The following is a 22,246-nucleotide window of genomic DNA, read 5'->3' on the forward strand; positions in this document are numbered from 1 at the left end:
AATGCATAAACATGGGAAAGATACCAGCACAGAAAATAATTTTCACCCTAATAAACCACAGGTAACACTATCTTGCAAAGCCTGGTTCCACAGATTTTGTTTAACATACAGTTGCTGTTGACAAGTGCATTAAAAGATAATTCCTGGGGGAAAAAAATACGTTTTTCCAGAACCTGAATAAGACAGACACGTTAACCTCAGCGTCTTTGTTTGAAGTATTTCTGCTCTGATTATAATTAGTAACTCTCAGTTAGAGGTTGCCCACTTACTTCTGAATGGGCATTGATTACACCGCCATTAGCAAGTAACTTGGCAGCATAGGAACACATGGGCAGATGGAGGCGCTTGGTGCTCAGGTTGCTCTACTCGCACTGCATCTTCCTTTTATTTCTGACTGGACTTAGTCTAGACCCCTCTCCCAAACATCCCCACCATGCCCGTAACTGAGGAAGAAAAGATCTCTGTACAACCAAGAACCAGCAGAAACCTGGCCCACAAAACACTACTGATACTAAAACACTTGCAATATATTAAAACATTTGCGAAGTCCTGCTCGGTGGAGAATAAGTCAATAACAGCATATACTTTGGGAGAAAATGGCTAATAACAATTCCTAATGGATGCAATAAAATGCTTTTTGGGCCAAGCACTGTGACTTACAGCTCATTGAACAGGACTGTGCTCCACAAGAGCATTCTGAGCACACGTCTTCACTGGCTCCTTTTCTTTCACAAGATTCACACATTCTTGCATAATGTAAAGGTTCTTAAGTGCATCTTTTTCGATCTTCAGGACAGTACCTTAAGCCTTACTTTTCTATTCTCTTTGAAAAAAATGTACTTTTAATGAAACAAGGCATTACACAGAAAGCCTGCTTGGAGTGTAAAAACGCTATTTTCTGCTCAAGCAGCTCATAGCATGACAGAAAAACTGCCAGGAGAAATAGACCTAATACAGGTAAATCTTCTATACAGCATACATCTATCAGACAGAAATTTTAGTAGAAATCGTCAAAAGCTCCATTAAATTTTCTGTCCAAGCCCTGCCAGTTTTGAAGTACTAGCACAGTATTAGACGATTGGAGGAAGTTTAAATATTCGACACCTAATTTGCCATAGTCAGGTCTCAGTCAGGGACAGAGCAGGAAGAGAGGAAACAGAGGCTGTTATTACTAAATAAAATTAGCTGTATTACCACATCAGGCAGTTGTAATGTTCATTTTCCATTGAAGTGAATTTAAAGCCCATTACATAACTCCCCTGTTTTTATTAAAAAATACATTGATAGCATAAGCTTGTTGCAGGATGCTGTTTAAAATCACTTCAAAACAAGTCAACAGATTGACCATACAAAACATCTCATTTAGAGATCCTAGGGCCAATGGTCAAGCCCACAGAACTCTGATAACATCTAAACAGGCCCCTTCATTCACACAATAATAAATAAAACTGATGATTATAAATAGCAAATAAATCAACAATAAATTCCTCACAAACATGGATAACTATATAACGCAGGCCATGAACGCTGCTATTAATGGTATTTTCCTACCTGCAAAGGGAACAGGCGCATCTTTATCTAAAGCAACGAGGGGAGGATCCAAAATCACAGTGTCCGTGTTCTCCGTTATGATCCCATGATAGGATGTCTCAATCCAGGGTTTGTGTTTATTCACTAGAGAAGAAAATAAATACTATATTTAATCGATTTGATTCATATTTTACACCCAATTAGCTCACTTTATTAAGTATATAACATTGCCAAAATTAATGTTATTACTCAAAAGCCATTTATAAAAATCTCCAAGTAGTTTATAAACATGCAAAAATTTATTCCAAGTGATACGTATAGTGCACCATAACTCACTGCCAAGAAAAATAAACTAACAGACATCCCTCTGATTAAGACACCAAAATAAAAAGGCAATTTTCAAAATAATTTCAACATACTCCCAACTGTCAGGCATAATTAGCATTAGATTTCTTCCTCAAGACTGTGGTAAAAGTCTGATCTAAGGGAAAGGACATCCATGAAAATCTCAGTGGCAAGCAGGAGGGCACGTGAGGGACATGTTTTTCTCCTTGGGAGAAATACCGAGTCACCTTTGTTCTCAGCCCTTCTTTTTGAACAACAATAAATCTGATTTTAAGCACTTAGATCAAAAGAAGCCACTACTTTTCCCTTCACCTAGCTTTAGTTAAAGGGTTCCAAAATCCAAAAACGCTAGATATTATTTGCAGACACTGGTGATGTGCAGCTTCAAAGCAACAGTAATTACCACACAAGCTTCCCCTAGCCTGTGGCTTGGAAACTTTGAAAAGAAAGGAAAATTTAAACTCTAACTATAGAAAGGCAAAACAATCTGCATCAGAAGATCCATAAGTTTCAATTATTCTGTCAATTTTTTTTCCTTTTACACAGTTTTACATATTTCTGCTTTAAAATGTGAAGCATATACACTTATGCTTCTCGTTTTGATCCATTTTTATTTTAAAATGTCCTGGAAACTATGAGAAAGCGGCATTCTTTCTTAGCTATGTTAAAACTTCAGATCAAGTTTCTAAACACATTATTTATGGTGCTACATCGCATTTATTTAAAAACAAAACAGAAAAGCATATAATGCTATCTGCTTAACACTATGTTAAGCTATGTTAAAGTGTTTAAGTAGAAAAAAAAAGAAATTCATAGAATTTCCTTTAGGAATAACATAAGAAGATTTTGTTTGAGATGTTAATTACAGCCTCTTAGAGATTAGCATCAATATTTCTTCTATAAATTCTTTTTAAGTGTGGGATTTTAGTATATTAATCTTCAAAAGGGGAAAGGCATATGCTAAAAACAAATATTTCAATATTTCTCTTTACTGTTCAAAGATAAGAATGCATTTTATAAAAGAAAGTGACAGAAAAAGCATTTTTGGATTTGCATTTGCTAAAGATGACAGAAGAAGCGTGTATGCTTGTTTGCATATAAAAGTTTCATGCTTGAATTTCCCTAAAGGTCTGCCTGGGTAGAAGGGAAACCCATACTAGGATTTGATAAATTCAAACCTGTGTTCAGTTAAAGAGTACAGAAGAAGAATACCTATGCTTTGCTTTTTCTTCCTTCCCTTTCTATACTTTACTAGCCATCCATATAAAACTATAATGTAAATAATTTGTAGCAGCGAGGATAAGACAATTAATCTTTTTTCATAATTACAGTTAGAGGTCAATTCATTAAACTCTGTATGCACCATTTACACTGCATTTCCATAGTGTATGCTGCCAAAGCTGGTCATTACCAGCCTTTGGATTTAATTAAAGCATCTTCCTAGAAAACTGCCACTCCGCATGCCATCTGCAAATGTATTTGACATGCAAAACACCAAAGGGGGGAAAAACAAAAAACAAAAAACAGGGGGGTGGGGAACTAGGGTCTTCTGCAGAGTCTGCAGGAACTCCCACGCTCCTCCGAGTCACAGCTTCAAAGTCAAACCAAGGACAAAACACAGAACGTAGCAGCAGGACACGGAAGAGCTGAAGGATGTTGAGAACCCAAAGCAGAGCCACGCCAGCTCTACAAGAGGTGACACAAGGTGGGGATATAGAGCAGGGACTCTGCTGTGGTCCCCAGGCCAGTGCTGGCCCCTGCAGAACCGTGGATCCCAACCGCAGTGCTTCAGTGGCTGGAAAGCCAGCACCAGCCCCTGGCCTGGCCTCTCCTGCAAGCTGCCCTGCCAAGGCCCTTTACTAGGGCACAGCCAGGGCAGATGGTCACAAGGAGGGTCACGGCTGCATCATCCCACGGGCACAAGGCAGGAACACAGCACCGTGTGATGACGAGCAAGCCAAAAGAGATGCTGAAGAGGTGAAAAAACACTGTGGTGAGAAGAAGGGAAGGTACAACCAGTATAGCACTCTGGTTAGAACTGTCACAGATCCCGGATAACACCTCAGAAAAGAACTAGCAAAAGAAGAAAAGTGACGACTGGGAACCGTGACTGCAGGCGCCACAGCAGAAGTAGCATCGTTTAGCTTATTAGCTGCTGATTTCTAAAAGTTAAACAGCTAACATTTCAGGTAACGAATTATATCACTTAGGGACTGCTCTACGAACACAAACATTTTCTTTCTTCGAAAATGGAACGATGAATCTATTTTCCATTTAAATGTGTTGATAATACGCTCTCATCTCTATCTCTTAGCTTAAAGAGTGGGTTGATTGCAGTATAATTGGCAGAAAATTTAGGCTTTCGTACCTCCTGGCTCAGTTCCTTCAGTCCTTTTGTCTGCTAACTTGAGCCCTTAGAAGTGATGAAGCCTTTCCTTGAAAGGCAGCAGACACCAAGGATGTCAGGCATAGACTTCACTAGACTTTCAAGCATATGCCCATAATCCCACTAGCTTCTGGAGAACAGGAGCAGCTGAAGCCATGCCTTTTCTGCACTACACATCATCTTATACAGCCAAGATCAAGTGTTTCTAATGCCCTGCTCAGACACTAAGTAATAAAATGGAAATCCCCACGGAAGCAGGTGGCATGGAACACCTGCAATGTGAACTCGCCAAGGCCAAGGACATCTCCTCCACGTGGATGTCAACTAGTTCAGCAGCGCCCTCCCTGTTTGGGGAGACACTTTGCTGGGAAATCACCTCCAGATGATTTTGAGGTTGGCAAGAGCTCCAGCTCCAGGCCAGTGCTGCAAATATTTCTGAAGGAAAGGCTATGGGAAAATAAGCTTCTGCATTGCCGAAAGGCAGTGATGCACAGACCAAGCTGACCAAAGACAGGAACCAAATCTGCAGCAGAGAGCAGCAGCAGGGCAGAGATGGGGATGGGGGCTGAGGTGGCTGCTGACACTGGGATGAGGACCTTGGCAAAGAGCTTGAGCCTGCCTTGGGAAGGCAGAGCAGACAAGCAGATGGATGAGGCCATTTTGCAGGAAAAGAAACCCCAAGGGACTATCAACAACCTCCCCCCACCCCCACCCCCCAAAAAAAAACACAAAAAACAACAACAACGAACACACACACACACACCAGAGCTTGGATTCCCAGATCACAGAGGAGATGTAACATTCAAACATATTTTATGTTTTGCCAAAAGAAAAACTGTAAAGAAGAAATTTATTCTTCCCAGTGTCTCGCAATACACTGAGTTCGCTGTGTGATGCCATTGCTTGATTTACTGAAACCCCGCTAGTTACAGTCTGGGTTTGCTTTTAGATAGATGGCTTTAAATTATAATGTTTTATGAGCTTTTACATAAAAAAGCAATTTGAAATTCCTGTCCCAATTAAGTCAATGGGAGTTTTGGCACTGAGTTCAGTTAAATTGGGATTTATCTGATGTACCCAGTCTGATTCCCCCACAACTCTTTAGGGAACGTCTCAGCTAGAGAACACGTTATAACCAGCACATCTCAGCAACATTAAAATACTCAGTGGAGATACTGAAGGTATTTTGCACAAAATAGACCACACAAGCAAATTTTCTGCAATTAGAATATATTCTAGCCCCAGTGCAAAAGCCTTGCAATAAAGAAAACTTCAACTAGCAAAACCTTTCCTAGGTAAGAAAAGGGAGAAGCTGTAGAGCAGGGCTTTGTTAGTAGTTCATTCTTACTACCAGCTTTTTGGGATGAAAGAGAAAGAGAAAAGAGTCTTCAAAAAAGGCAAGAAGGAGGACCCAGGCAACTACAGGCCAGTGAGCCCCACCTCCGTCCACGGAAAAGTGATGGAACGGCTCATACTGGCCGTTGTCTCCAGGCACATGGAGGACAAGAAGGTGCTCAAGAGCAGTCAGCATGGATTCGCCAAGGGGAAATCTTGCTTGACTAATCTGATAGCCCTCTGTGATGGAATGACCAGCTGGATAGATGAGAGGAGAGCGGTGGATGTCGTCTATCTCGACTTCACCAAGGCTTTTGACACCGTCCCTCACAACATCCTCCTGGGTAAGCTCCGGCAGTGTGGGATAGATGAGTGGACAGTGAGGTGGATTAGGAACTGGCTGGATGGCAGAGCTCAGAGGGTGGTGATCAGCGGTGCAGAGTCCAGTTGGAGGCCTGTAGCTAGCAGGGTCCCCCAGGGGTCAGTCCTCGGTCCAGTCCTGTTCAATTTATTCATCAATGACCTGGATGAAGGCACAGAGTGCTCCCTCAGCAAGTTTGCTGATGATACCAAACTGGGAGGAGTAGCCGATACCCCAGAGCGCTGCGCTGCCATCCAGAGGGACCTGGACACACTGGACAACTGGACGTTTTCTACTCAGATTCTAGCGACGAATAAGCTCCCATCAGCAGAGTGAAAACACTGGTGCTTTTACCAAATGTTTTGAGCCCCCCCCCCCCCCCCCCCCAAACGCAGGGCTATGCTAGGCTCAGTGCTCTTGGTTATTACTACAGTACAACCCCCTCCTCTTTCCGTGTGGCGCTGCCAAGTTGCCAACGGGCGCTTCAGATGGACCCAGGTGCCCGGTGCTCCGCGGAGCCGCGTGCCGCTCACCCGCCCACTGCAGGACTAGCCGCTGCAAAGATGCTCAAGTGCTATATATGCTTAACAGGATAAATAATGACATTTCTTCCCATTTGTGCACCTTATCTCCACATGGCTACCCGACGTGATTACAATTCACATATACACCTATCTGCTCAGTATTAAACAGAAGAGAAACATCTATTGCACAAAGGGCACATGTGCTCCTTACATTGGTCAAGTAACCCTGGCTATAGCTGTTCAAAGCTGTCTTGTGCACATCTGCCCAGCACCTCTGCACTAGTCAAGACCAGACCTTGGAGTTCTGGTGCTAATGGATAGCTAATTACTGTGAACCAGTAGCATTTTGGTTTGGGTCATGCAATACTCCAAAAAACTTTAAAAACTGAACTACCAGTCTAGGCTAAAAATTTCATAAAAATCTACCCAGCATGTTCATATGTAAAACTTAGCAGCATTTTTTGCTTATGAGCCCTATTTGAGAAGGGCACACCTGGAATATACATATGCATTCGATAACAGCCTCCTGTCACCTTTGGGTACTAGACCACATCATCGCCCCCTCTGTGCCTTAAATTCTCATTTAGATTAGTGAAAGTATCTTATTTGTGAGCTTAGAATAGTTTATCTCCCTGATCAAGACAATCAGTTCTTCTAAATTTATATACTGATATTTGTTGTGTTACAAGGAGATTACATAGAGCACAATACTGTATTCTTAACTATTAGCAACTACAGGTCTAAAAGCTCAGGCCAGGAAGCAGCCAACATTTTATAAAGGAACAAAAACAAACTTGAGATTCCCAGTGCAGTTGATGGTATCTCTGTTTAACCCCTCTTTATTATTTCATCATCATTTAATTCCTTCCCCCATGACACATGGGAAGCTGCATTCCTTAAAAGCAGTATCTTCCTTTCCTGTGTGGCTCTTCCCCGTGTGGATTTGTTTCTCGTTCCAAGAGCTTACTCATTATGCACAGAGCCAATGCTGCTGCTTATGCTTTAAAGCAGCAACAAGTAAGTGTTCTCTAAAGAGCTTTCCATCAGACAATTCAATCACACATTTAATGGAGAGGGATTCAAACACAGCTGTCGGGGACGGGGCATCAATATCTTCTCAATAATCCAGGTATTTACAGCAATGCCAAGGACCATACAGGCCACTAATAAATGTTTTTATCCTGACTGTGCGTTGCCATGGGAAACAAAAAATCCAATAATTACACAGAAAAGCAAGAGTAATCCCCTATTAGCAGCAAACAAAGATCTCTTTGAAGAGTTATAGAACTGCAGGGTGCTCTGTTTAACTAAAAAAAACAAAAAATAAAAAAATGCACGTGTAATGGCTTTTCAATTGCCTAAAATATTAAAAAAGGGGAATCCTGACTGCTGGCATTTCTTTCCATGAAAGCTCTTGCTTAAGGTATCTCTAAAGCAAACACTAACTACTGTGGCACGCTAGACACATTAGCATTTGCTGAGCAGACTTGCATAGGTAACAGCTTCTTTCCTGCGCCTCATCGTTCATGCAAGCAGCTTTACTTAGTAAATAATTACTTCAGCTGAAGACTTTAAAATAGATTTTCAACCACTCTGGGTTTTTTGCAGCTGTGTCTCAAGACTTTAGTAACACTCCCAAGTGAGAATGGAATCCAGAAAAAAAAAAAAAAAAAAAACCCAACATTAAAGCCACCTAGTAGATTATCAAGCAAAAATAATTGGAAAGTAAATTTACTAAGAAAGAGTTACTTTTATTAGATAATTTTATTTTGTGCTACACTATTTTGAGAGGTCAAACTCTTAAGGGTTACCATATAAATTTAAGCTCACTGAAATCCTATGTTCCTACGTATAATCCCATGCATTTTAAATCTAGGGCAAAGAGTTAAATCCTAATACCATGCTCTTCAAGGGAGTAAGCATTTTACTTTTTTTCAAAATGTAAGGAATTGTTGATGTTAATCATTCTGTTTTGAGTTCCAAAGCACAGATTTTCACATAGCAGTGCCCAAAAATATTCCAGTACAGAGAGTTTCATTTAAAAATCTGCCTAGTTGAAAGTTCTTGTCCTTTACCAAACCCCAAGAGATGGCGGGTCAGGTTACCTTGAGGGAGAGAAAGGGTATTTTTTTTTTTTTAATAGCCATGACTCTTCCCCAAATCAGCCACATTTTTTTCTGAAATAACCAATACATTTTAGAAAAGGAAGACTTCCTTCCCTGATCAACAACTTCGATGTTTTTAAGAATGAGATGGAAAACGGGCAGAGTAGAAGAAACTGGGAGAGTGGGTTTAATTTAACATACATGTAGGTGAGCAAAAGTTGTGAAGACGGAAGGCAGACGTGGCCATGCACAACACCACAGCAGCTGGCAACATAAGCAACCTTGGCAGTCGCATGCTCTGCTGCTTCCTGCCAGTTCAGGACTCTGCTTACACCACAGACTACGCGATGTCAGAATCACTCTGCAGGAGTGGGAACATACAAGATGCTACACATCCACTATACATAAATCACATTATGATTCTGTATTAGGACTTCCTGTCTAATATTCCCACATACACTAAAAGCCCAGGATTACAAGGCAATTAAGCATACAAGGAACTGGAACAGGAAAAAGGGCAAGTGCACAACAGAGCTCAACAGAACCAAGACAGGCTGTACTCCATAGTTAGTGTGCAGCATTAAATTAACATTTATTAGGTGATTCTATACATTAATAAAATAGTAACTACTTAACTTCTACTACCCTGGAAGCACAACGCCAAGAGCAATTGGTAGTGCTGTCTGTCCCCATCACAGGGGAAGGTGGGAGTAAAGTAAATGCTAAAGGAGGATAAAACAACCAGGGACTGCCACCTCATTTGGAAAGAGGACAGGGAAGTTGTATGCATGACCATCATCTGTTACAGGTTGTCTGTTTTCTCCTAACAGATGACAATTTTTTTGGAATAAAGTCCATCTCCTTTTCACTTTTGCACAGTTCCTCCCAGTCCAAGTTTGCAGTCTTTGACAAGAGCTGCTACAATCACCAAAACAAATTAAAACCTCTCCTCCAAACAAAATCAATTGGTGGGTGGGTGTTGTAGAAATTCTGCTAGTCAAGACCTTTGTGTTTCAGCTCTCCAAGACAGAAGAACACCTATAATTACACAGCCTATATAATCAGCATGTCAAGCATAAAGACACCCTGCTTTTCATAACAATGCCACATCTTTCTACCATACTCCATCTAGTTGTTTCTTGTTCATTTACTCTCTTTTTAAAAAAGATTTGGACCTAGCAACTGCCTGAAGTAGTTTAAGCTTTGATACTGTTGCTGATTATAAGCAGCTCGGACTTTTTAGCAATGTTTAATACAATGCTGTATTTTATGCTCTCATTGTCAATACAGCTTTTATTTTTTTCCAAGGAAATGTTCTTTCTCACAGTGCATTTCCTATAGATTTAAATCTAAATTGTTGCTAGCATACTACCTGAATGTTTTTTTCTTTCTTCAGAACTCTTTCACTTCTCTTCTACATTTCAATAAGAAAACAGCCTCTTATTTTTCTTTCTCTTCTCCCTCACTTTCTTAAGAGTCTCTCTTAATTCCTAGGTAATTTTGGAAATATATCAGTCTGTTTACACAGAAACTAGGCTGCCAACAGCCTAGTTTTAAAGTACAATACATGCATTAGGAATTCTTCTCTTCAGTTCTGCTTTCACATACTTAAATAATTGATTTTGAGTACAGTTGGTGCTCAGAGTGAGAACATCGCAGAATTTGGCAGTAACAGGAATTAGGTCCTGCTCTAATAAGAGCAAGACAATGACATGGCAACAGCAAATAACATATTCTTGTCCCCATATGGTCCCAACCATCAGGCCAAAAGGCTTTTTATAACTCAGCCTCTTTAGGGACAACATCAATCTATCAACTTCCTGGATGATTTAAGGCGCCTTTTCAGCAGCATTGCAAGTAAACTCCCAGTAGAATTGCCCCTCTCATTTCAGCCTGATAATACAAATGAGTGAGGAAGGAGATATCCAAACACAGGAAGAAACCTATAGATCACTTGGATGTATGGGTTTCCTTTTTTCCCTGTTATTAAACAAGCTGACGCCTGTAGTCTGGGCTCCATCAAAAAAGAATAATTCCTGCTTGTGCTTCTGCCTGCAGAATACTCTAGGACTTGGGGCGCCCTGCACAGGGGATCTCACGGCCAAGGGGAAAAAGGCACAGCAAGAGTAGAGACTGACCAACCCTCCAGACCATATAAGCCACCTGCTAAAAGCTCCTCATGATTAAGTGTCAGAAGAAGTCAGGGAGGGGCCATGAAGAAGGGGGCCAGAAGTCAGGCCATGACAGGTTCCTCTTGGCCCCTTCCATGGGATGTTTCCCTCAGTTACACAGCAACCCAGGGACACCCGCTCCAGCATCAAAACCAAGATGCATTTTCTCCAAAATTTATTTAATATTGAAAAGCTCTGAAAGTCTATATGCATTCTGCTTTTTCTTCTAAATAAATAGGCTATTATACAACACCAGAATAATTACTTATTCAGAACCATTTGATATCAGTACTTGCAAGGGATATTCTCATTAGCTGTTCCATTTTTTTTTCTCTACATAAACCCCCAAAACAGTTAATCTTCAATCCATTAGCTGTTAGTAATCTTTAATTACAACATGATTACTAAATTGCTGCTACTTGTGGCTGTAACAAGAGCTAACCCAGGGCTTCAGCCAGTGCAGGGAAAACAGTGTGTGCAAGGGAGGGTAAAACGAGGGAAGAAAAAGTAGATGGCATCTTCTACATTTTTTGTGTTTTTTCCTTTAGTTGTTAAATCTGACATTTAAGCATCAAACACTTTTTTCAGCTTCATGATTTCATTCTTAATTATCAGCTACTTGTGTGAATTGCTAAGAGTGATGGTGACCCATGACACACCAGCTTTTGTCCTACAATGTTGCAGATGGGACACATTTTCTTGAAAATTTCATTTTATGCTTTTTATTGCAAAAGGTATGGAACAATGAATGATAATTATATATTTTACAGTTCATTCACTACAAACTGATCATTTGGTATTCATTACTCTGGTGAAAGTCACATCCTGTCAGCTTTAGCCCTCATTATGCCCATTATACCTGCACTTGAGCAAGCAATAAGATTTTGAAGAGAGATTTCAACCAGGCTTCCATTTGGAAAAAAAAAATATATATATATATATATGAAGAAAAAAAACAGCCAGCTTATCTACTTACATTAACTTCAGTGGTTGCTGCCAAAAGAACAGTTGACTAAAATCACTTTTCTCATATTTCTTACAAGCTAGTTGAAAAACCATTAAAAAGAAAAAAAGAGGGCCTAAAGAGAGATAACTGCATCAATCATCCCTATAACACTGAAGAAAAGGTTGAAAGTACCCAGACTTATTTTTGAGAGATAAACTTTAACTCCAACTTTTCACAACATTTCTGATCTTATAGTTGTCACAACAGGTATCATTATTTATGGTATTTTCGAAGGTAGCACTAGCACTAGCTAGCAACCACACAAAAAAGCAGGTAACATTAGGCAAGCCTCGTGTGTCTGTGCGTGTGTGCGCGCGCATGTCGGGGGCATTTCTCTGAACAACAGCTCCAAAGACTGGACTTGTTGTCCATATATCAGTCTCAAGTAAGAGCTCTCTAGATGCTCTTGCCCTGGGTCCCTCAGCCACAGTAATCACAGCTGATCAGGAGAATCTGTCAGTCACTTGTGTTCAGCCACATATTCAAAGGACATTCTGCCCTCACAAAATTAGAGATCCTAATGGCAAAATGGTTTGATCTTCTTGCTTTTAAAGTTAATGTCCCTAAGAACAGGCACTGGTTCCAAAACAGGTGTTAAACTATGGAAGAAGAAAGCTGACACAAATTAAATACAACACACATGAAATGTCCAAGTACAGTTCACAGGCAAGCACGGATAAAAACCCGTCAGAGGCAATACAAACCCAAAAGCACAAACCCGTAGGAGATGAAATGCAGCTAAGTGATAGCCACAGATGAAGCCTACCAAGATGGGACTCCCTTTCACTTCATAAACGGAAAGACATCAAAATACATATTTTCCACGAGTCACATGAGGCAAAAGCAGTCAGTGTTGGAGACCACTGCTCAAAAGTTCCAATTATTAATTCTCTTAATTTTGTGTTATGTAGATAAATAAATCTAAGGACTTCATGTAACACACAATGTTTCCTGCAAAACTAGCTGAAAAAGTCACTTCCTCGGCCCAAACTGTACAGATTTTACTTAACGTAGTAACAGACCTATAATTTTACTGTCACTGATTCTCTGGTGGCTAAAATATGCTTAATTCTAGGTTTTTGATGACATGGAATCTTCATTCACTTGAGATCCACACAAGTTATTACTTGACAATGACACTTTGAAGAACAGCAAGCCTGTGCTGTGTAAAGGTGTAACAAGGAAGAGCAGAGTTAATTGAGTGTTTGTATCAAGTTTGAGAAGGCAGGGAAGAGCCTGCAGCCAGACGCAGGCAGAAGCCCCCTCGCCGCATCATGTAAACACGCGTTGAACAAGGCTGCTGCGCTGCTTCTGCAACTGGCTGTGATTACATCAGCACATCTGCAACACTGCTCACCAACCCCAACTGCTCGAGCACAGGCAAAACATAAAACAAAGAACAAGAAGCAGGCAATTAAAGGTAGGCTTTCCCAAAATACACAGCAAAACATGTCTTCTTTTCCCCTGGGACATTAGGTTAAGTGAGAAGAAAGGCTAAGCTGGCTTTAGAAAGAAAGGTTTTGAGATGTTTTGAGGGATATTATTCAGAATTCATATCAGTGCTAAAATTTCCAATCTAATTTTAGTTCATGGTTAAAGCACCTGGAGCCACCTGGCTGGTAGAGATCCAAGGAGTGCTACCGTTCAACCACTCAAGGCCAGAGAAGCCCATTACTTTTGACTGGTCTTGTACATCAGCAGTCTCCAAATGCATAAGGGAGAAAAAACATCCTGTCAAATAGGCTGGTAATCTAGAGCAGGGCTTGGCAACCTTTCAAGAGCATCTTCTTTTTCCAAGGAAAAGTCCCAGGAAAATTCTTATTCCAAGGATAACTTTTAGTTACTAGCATTAACCAGGAGCCTCTGTGGCTTGTTCTGGGTCCCTCCTTGAGCAGCTGCACAGACCAGGCGCGTAGGAACGGGCCAAGTTACTGAGGCGGCTTTGCGATTCCTTCTCAGCACTTGGTACTAGATATATTATACTAATTCTTTTAGTCCTTGGACACGAAATCATTAGGTACGGGCTATTACTTGCATTATCACTACATTACTGGATCATTATGAAAAATAAAAGTTCTAATCAGCACGAACATTTATGAAGTGTGGTGGTTTGAAACTACCCCCTGCAACAACCCAAGCCCTGGCATTAACCAAAGTGAGTAACATGGATTTTTATGAACTAACCAAGGTTAAAATAAAAACCATTTTTAACCAGGAGATTATGACAAACAGAACATAGCTGAGAGCGCTGAGAGCCTGGGGACACTGCAGTGCCATTTAGGAGAACATTTTGCGAGCCGAGAGGCCGGGACATACCAAGTGCCAGAACCAGAGACTGATCCCTCTTGCAGACGAAGACCCTGACCCACGTTACCAGAGCACTAAATCCTTCCTGCAGCGAGTCTCAAAGAACTGACCACGCTAAGAACAGCCCCTGCGCATGGCCATTAACCACCATTTACACAAAACTATCACTCAGCAAGTTAAAAATCTCATAAGAATTTTTTCCCCTTGCTATTTCCTGGGTAGCATTTTCATGATAAAGGTAGTGAACTTATTTCCTCTACATCTTTCAATTTTGTAATTATTTGCCCTGGACAATTTCTAATATTGATCCCAGTGTACTTATCTTTTTCTCTTTATTACTTCTTTTTAATCAATAATTTCATTTCTTCTCATAGTTTTATATAACGGCCATGAGGCATCAATGCAAGCGCATTCCTCCCTGATGGAGAGGGCACGTTCAGATGGACTGGGCAGAAGCACCTCCAGGGTCCGCTGAAGGGAAGCACAAGGCTGGACAGAGCCTATGGGTATCACCTGCCGCTTTCAAAAATGTCTCTGTCCCTCAACCCACACCTGCAACAGCAGTTCCTGGGGACCACATGCAGACATAGTGGACCATTATTATGGCCATTTCCTCACACTTTACAGTCATTTCCAGGGCATTTTCTGGAGGGCAGTTATACCATCTCAGCCATCCTACGCTCATCTTGCACTGGAGGCCTCACACAAGTGTTCCAGTTTTGCTTTGAAGCAAAATCATGCCTTCAAGTAGGACTACAGCTAATGTTACACTGCCGTCTTGAGGCTGTGTTGCATGACTCAGATTTGAAAAGAAACTGAGCCGCCCCTCAGTTGTAACATGAGTCTGTAAACACTGCCAAGGCATCTCAGTGCAAAGTCAAAGCTTTGCCATCATGCTGACTGCAAGGAAACCAAAAGCACTCGTGTGGCCACTTATGCCTCTGCAGCCTGGCGATATGAAGGTTCTAAAACCACTTCTCAACCTCCCTGGTCCCAGTTCTGCCTGGACAAGGGCAGGCTGAGCACCTGCAGAGCAAGAGGCAGATGGTCTCCAGAAACCATGACCCCAGGGAACAGGCCAAGCTCATCTACCTCGCCAGGACTCGACAAAGTGCGATACTCAGCACACCAAGCTGAGCTCTGAAACACCAATACAGCTTTTCACGTGGTCCCGCACTTCAGACTCTGTGTCCTCAACTGGTGCATTCTGCACAACAAGAAAATAAAATCTGCCAAAAAAAGAAACCTCAGGTGCTCACAGCCCTGCGCTGGCTGCCAGCAGAGGTAACCGGCTGTATCCGTGACAGCTCCTCCATTGCTCACAGTCGTTCTCAAAGCACCACTCCACATCTCCCCACTTCCAAACCAGGAGCAATCCAATAGTTTAAGCCTAAGCACCATGATACAAATAGGTCTGATGAAATGAAAAATGTTGGAGCCCAAATTTGGGCAATTCCACTCACAAAACAAGAAAAAACTTCAAACAATTGTCATGACATTTCTGCCTCAGTCACACCCTTGATCCCAACAGCCAAGGCTCGAGTTTATGTTTACCCTCCAAAGAAACAGACTCCACAGCAGCATTTTGTGCTGTAGTAAGATTATTAAAAGTTAAACTCACAATTCATTACTACAGAATTTTCTTCATAAATTCAAGAATGGAAAATTTTTCCTAGTAAGCCAGAGCAGGCACACTACTAGGAGCTGTACAGCTACAAAGTTACCTTAGCCTTTGCAGAGCAAGAGAAGGAGATACCATAATACTGTTACAGGTAAAGCTCCTGGTCGGCTTCAGCACAGCGCTGAGCAGCCCCCAAAGGAAAGGAGCTTTTGTCTTTTCTCCTCTTTTAATTTAGACTTGTATTTTTTTAAACAGAACTTGCAAGTGGAACCAATCCAGAAAAAGTTGAATATCACTTTTTATTAACAATATATGAAAAATACATAATAAACGACCTCCAGGCTGCTCTGCCTCTGGTAGAAGTCTAGCATTGGACTCCCTTCAAGAATTGGTTACACCCCTGATGTCCTGCACTTTCAGCCTGCCCAGCTACGAGGAGAAAAATTCTCACCTCAAGACTGCTTGGCCAAGAGGAAGCAGAACTGCCCTAAACATATATTCAAATTGCAAAGCTTGCAGGATTTTTCTCTTTTTGCCCCACATTCCACCTTCATACCTGGCTTGCTTTAGAGGAGCTTCTTTATTACAAGACTTTCAACATCAGCATAATTTCTGGCAAAATTAGGACTATGATGCCTGTATTTAAAATGGGCAATAAAAATACCTTTTTATTTCCATTAGAACAGGTCTATTTCATTCTGTTCTTGAGGGGAAAGCTGCATGAAGCCAGTTCTGTGAACTGCCACGTGCCCAAAAAAAAAAGGGTATTTTATGGTTCCCTAACGTAAGAAAATAATGCAAACATTTCAGAAAAGTTTCTGGGCACGTACACATCTCCAGAGAGATCACCTAACTACATCAAACACACAAAATCATCCTTCAAGGAAGAAAAATGAGTGGAAACAAGGGAACAAAACTGTGCAAACACCAAGCCTTTCATTAAACACAATTGCCAGCCTTACAGAACATGAGGCTATGCTAATGTGCAGATAGTAAGATAATTAGTTTATCTGCAATAACAGTGATTTTTTTTTTTTCCCCCTTCAAGACATGCAAGATGAGAAAGTATTTAGAAAAGATGGGTCCAGTTGTATTCATTTTACCAACATGAAAAAAGATAGAGCCATATTCACCAGCAAGGATAACATCTATTAGGCTGCCAGATAGAACACCATTTTGTAGAGCGGGAAAAAAAAAAAAAAAAAAAAGAAAAGGGAAAAAGGGGTTTTGCATTCAATTCGGGCTGGGAGCATTAGCCCTTCCTTCACCTCCGCCTGACTTGGAGATGGAGAAAAAGCCAAGAGTCCTTCCCATGCAAGGAGGCAGTCACATGTGAGGACATGTATCCATTAAGAGCCTTTGCTTTCAAGAATAATTTAAAGACTATGCAACACAATAAACAAATACTATTATCTGTAATAACTTTTTATAACAACATATTTGAAATGTGTGAATGACAGAAATTAAAGCAAAAACTTGGCCTTTGCAGGAATATCTTTTTTATTTTTTTAATAGAACGTAACAGGGGAGAATAATGGTCTGTCAGTGTTGGGTTTCATCAGCCTCTAAGTGAGGTCTTTCTTTAGAAAATGTAATTGAAGAAGAATGAAATGTTGAACTGACAAAAAGCTCTACTGACATCCCTTTTTTAAGATAGGAAACAACTCAGATGGAAGATAAAATGACCATGCCATTTACTTGCTACTGAAATTAATGCAGAGATCCCACTCAATCTGAAATTAATTAATAAATGTGAAAGCAGTTCAACTTTAAATACTCACTGTCTAAGAAAATACTGACATTTTATATACTTCTTTTTTAAATCTTAAAACTAGTATTTTACAAATTAGTTCCATACTAAAAAAAACAGTGAGGACAACAAAATTCCCACTTGTTATGCATTTATAATTGAACTGTCAAAATAACAATATTTGGGAACAATAAGGGGAACAATTGATCTTATCAAGGGTTTATACAACAGGCACTCATTGCTATTAAGTAAAACGGATGAATGTTCAGAGTTGGGCAAGGAGTAGAGAACAGACTCAGCCCAGAGTGCTCCAGGCTGGCATCTTTAACAAGAGCTAACTGGCTTATAGGCACACATCTGCTGCTTTTCCTGCAGCGTTTCCACAGATCAAGATAGATGAACTAGCTGGATCAGTATCTGCATAGATTACCTGCCATGCAAACTACCAAACTGCCAACTGCTAAAGGAAAGCTCTTCCAAGGGAGCTCTGCTTTTATCAGGAGTAGATCCAGGAGCACTGCGTGCAATCTTTTACACCAGCTGGTCTTGAAAACACATGGTCAGTCTAATAACAGACTTGGAGCTCGCAAGGAACAAATTAAACACCAAACTCCTGATTGCTACCAATTAACACATGCTATATGTCATGTCAGTCGATGCACTGGTTACTTCAGTTTTCTTTTCAGCACGTTCGTCTCACTATACTGGCCTTGTCATGCTGGCTATGATCCTTGTGTTGCACCAATATAAAAGATGACCATAACTGTTGTAAAATCCATTTTTATGTAGGGAAGCAGACAGAGAGGAAGACAGCGGGATTATCTGAGAAGGTTCACAAAAAAAAAAAAATCCTTTTTAAGAGTAAATCTATTTTCTCCCCACTAATACACTAACATAATTATTGCAATCATCTTTAGTAAGGGATTGAATCATCCATTTGATTATTCAATTAGTCACAGATGCTCTTACTTATTATTGCTTCTCAAGAAGGGTGGTGTCAACTGTGACTAAATGTAGCCTACATTGACCTGCATATTCCCCAAGGGGAGGATCAAGAACAGTGCCCCATCCCTGTGCCATGCCACTGCTAGCAGGATCACACTAACACGCTCACTGAAATAGCCCCAGGATCCAGAAAGCTTCCGGACTTTGGAAAATGGAGATTCTTCTTCTTCTTTTTCCCTCCTCTATTTTGCAACAGAACAAAGCCAAGACATCTCAAGACTTTGTGCTGCACTCCTTGATGTTAACCTCTGCTGCCTTTACCGACAGCCTTGCTCTCTTTCATCTTACCTCCCTCAAAGACCGAGAAACCCCTCTCAACAAAAGCCTCATCAGGCTGGCATGCTTCCCTCCGCACCTGTCCATTCCATGAATTAGGGTTTCTGATGAAACACCCCACATGGGGAAAAAAAAAAAATAGCCTATTCTTAGCTTAGAAACAGCTTCAGTGTTTCTTTCTAAGGTGAGGGGTTTTTTTTCCTGCAACACAAGGTGTCTTGTCTATACCGGTGCATAATTTTAATAGAATCTTTTTTTCTATAGGGGCTAGAAGTCTATAGGAACCAGAAGGTTAGCCCTAGCATCACAAAAACAGTATCACTGATGCTGTGAATTGGAGAAAAAGCATTCAAAACAGTGAGCATTTAAATGCAATGCATACTTTGGTTTGGACACATGAATGACATTTACTGATAGCACCATTTCGGAGGCCACCTCGAACTAAAAGAGCAAGCGAAACTGGTAGCTCCATCGCAAGCACCACACTCAATCAGATTTACCTCATGGATGAGTGGGTGACCCTTGAACACCCTCCTCACCTTTCCTTGAGCCCCCAGTCTAGAACAGGCACCAGAAAAAAACACTATTTACTAAAAATCCCAAAGCAATACATCCTGTGGCCAACACAGCCTGAGTTATTGCCCACCTGCCTGCACTCCCCAATTAATGGCTCAACCACAACGGCTAAATACTGACAATGGAAAGAGTTACATGAAAATTGAAAGTGATATTAAAAATGTTTTTCCCGAGAAAGGAGACTGTTTCTCCAAACAGGTAATTTAATTTCCTCGCATTGCCTTTTAAGTTGGTTAAATTAAAGCAAGATTTGTTTTCATGCTAGAATCCATTGGGAGGCTGATTACACTGCAACACACTTCACTAAGTGCTGGAGGAACAAAGATGACTGCAAAGAATGCTTCAATATATAAAAACTGCTTATTAAGTAACTCATTGATTTTCCTGAATGAATACACTAAAATGAAGAATATTTCTCATAGAGTAAAATGAAGATTTACCATGCAGTAACTAGTAAATGCAAGAAAAAATATACTTCTTTAGCCAGCTTTAACATATTAATGATGAATACTTTGAGGAAGTTGCTCATCTAAAGAATGTGTTGCTTTCCTTCAATAAGATAGGTGCAGGTTACCTGCATGTGGCCTATGCATGAGTTCCAAATAATGCCTTATCTCCATTTCCACAAGCAACAATTACAGTGTGTTCCCTCCTGTATCTTGGGTTGAGGCACAGTCAGTTTTCATGAAAAGTCTAACCCTTCTTGACCTCAGGGAGCTGGTCCCCACTCTCTCAATCCATTTCAGAAAATAGATTGAGGGGGAAGCAAGAACTTGCCTGATCCCTTGAACCAATTCCGTAATCACATCTAAATCCAGGCATACAATTCCACACAATCTCAAAATTACTCATAAAAGAAAATTTTTAGATTTTAGTTAATTTAAGCACTTGTATAAATACTAAATTCTAAAAACAAATAAAAGCATTTTGAAACAGATTTTTTTGATTATTATTTCCTAAGAAAATTATCTGAAAACATGTTCCCAGGCAGGTCAAGTCACAAAATAGGAAGGATGTCTCATCCTCACCAAGCTACAAGAGCTTCTGCCAAATGCATTGGTTTTCAGAAGTTTTCCAAACCCTAAATAAACTAACAGAAAAATGATGGAAGCATAAACTGGCTGGGAACCTACACTGCCTGGGTGCTTCCAGCAAGGCTGCAACAACTGCCCTAAGGAAGCTTGTCACTGCAGATGGATTTCACCCAAATGGCCCATCTGTCATTTTTCATTCGTATGGCTGCAACGTGAACTCTAAGAACACCTAGGGCACATTTTCATCAAAATGCCTTGCTAAGCAATCTGGGAGGCAAAACAGATAAAGAAGATAATGCCCCAAATCTTGCGCTGGGCACAGAAGCTGACCCAAACAAAATGAAAATCTGGCAGATTCTTTCAAGAGAAAATATGGGAATAAAATACTCCCCCCCTCCCACAATGAGCTGCAGAGGTATTTGGCAGAAGAAACATTTCCTTTCCTGTCATTTTTTATTTTCCAGTATTTGGCCATCTGTCCACTCTTAGGTCCCTCTGAATGAGAAACAGGTTTGGAAGAATGGCGGATTTTTTTTGCAACTGTTCTCTTGCAGGGCAGATAAGGACAGAAGGGGATGATTAAAGCTTTCGCTTGCTAGCAACAACATGAAGCTGGAGGAAAAAAAAAGATTAAAAAAATCCCTCAGTCTTGCATGACAGAAGTTGGTTTCATACTACTGCCATCCATAATTAGTGTATCTGAGGGAACAGCAACTCTCCCACACTCGGCAGCACAGCAACTCAATTTCATTTTTCAAGTACCAGGGGCTATTAAAATACCATTATTTAAAGCATATGCAGCCACGTGCAGAAGCTCCATTTCCAGTGAGAGCAGGTCAGTAAGGCAGACAGCCTGCAGAGCTGCCTCTCCATCACGGGGCACCCAGAGCCCTTCAGGCTTCACCTCTTGAGGCTGCAGCTCCCTGTGCTGACACCCAGTACACTGCTCTGGGTTCTTCCTTCTCCCTCCTGACAAGTTCATCAATAGCAGCTGAGAAATTCTTCACAGCTGAGGAACAATAAGAGATGGTGCAAGTTGCTGTTAACATGATGGCCACATGGCCTGTGCCAGGGCCGCCTGGGAATCATAAAGGCATTCCAGTAATGTAATGAAAACAAAAATGACATTTCATTTGACTGAAACATCAAGGTGTGACTTAAAAAAAAATCAAAAAATAAATAAATTTAGCCACATATACCAGAAATAATCTTACAAAATTAGTGAGTTGCCAACATTACCTGAACATATATGCATCTGTCTGCCAACAATATCTATCCAGAGCATATACACCCCTCCTTATGAAAGGAAAGGAACCTTCTATTGCACCAGTGGGCGTCTCCACAATGCGCAGGAGAGCAGGCGGAGCGGAGCTGCTCCCTGCAGCTCGCCCGCCGCGCCGGGGGCACGGCAGGAAGGAGGCAGGAGCCCGGGCACCGCGCGCCCGCACGGCGCAGCCGCCTCCTGCTCGCCGGCCAGCAGCCCCACACGGCCTCTTCCCAGCCTTCTAAATCTTTACAAACATCAACAAATTCTGAACAGCCTCACCAGCCTCCTATGGCCCTGCCAAAACCTCCTCCCCCTGCTTTATCCTCAGAAAAGGACCAGTTTGAGCACTGCAAGATGAGCTTTGGCACCTGCCTCTGCCACCTGGTTTTCTTCACCTTTTTAAACAAGTATCCTAATCACGTCCTCAGGTTTGCACTCCCTAATCAAACTGCCTAAAATCCGTGAGATGTTGCAAGAACAAGTCCAATGTTCATGAAGTGCTGCATCTCCAACGTGCAGGAAAGATGTATCCTGTGTTAACCACGCTGAAAAGAAACAGGGAGTGCAAGACACTCACAGAAACCACTTCAAACGCACCGTGCAAATATGGAGATCTGCTAACAATAATGAAATTTGTGTTGACATTT

At 41.1% G+C, this 22,246-nt stretch overlaps 1 protein-coding gene across 1 annotated transcript in view; it reads right to left on the bottom strand.

Moving 5' to 3' along the window:
- Positions 1-22,246, bottom strand: part of CLSTN2 (calsyntenin 2) — a 274,479-nt gene that overhangs the window by 167,463 nt on the left and 84,770 nt on the right. Inside the window, exon 2 of the mRNA XM_088530160.1 lies at positions 1,552-1,674. Coding sequence (XP_088386286.1) covers positions 1,552-1,674 — 123 coding nt within the window. The remainder of the gene's footprint in view (positions 1-1,551; positions 1,675-22,246) is intronic.

Source organism: Tinamus guttatus, unplaced genomic scaffold, assembly GCF_059628265.1.
Source record: "Tinamus guttatus ecotype Peru unplaced genomic scaffold, ASM5962826v1 Tinamus_guttatus_pri_ptg000364l, whole genome shotgun sequence".
Taxonomy (NCBI): domain Eukaryota; kingdom Metazoa; phylum Chordata; class Aves; order Tinamiformes; family Tinamidae; genus Tinamus; species Tinamus guttatus.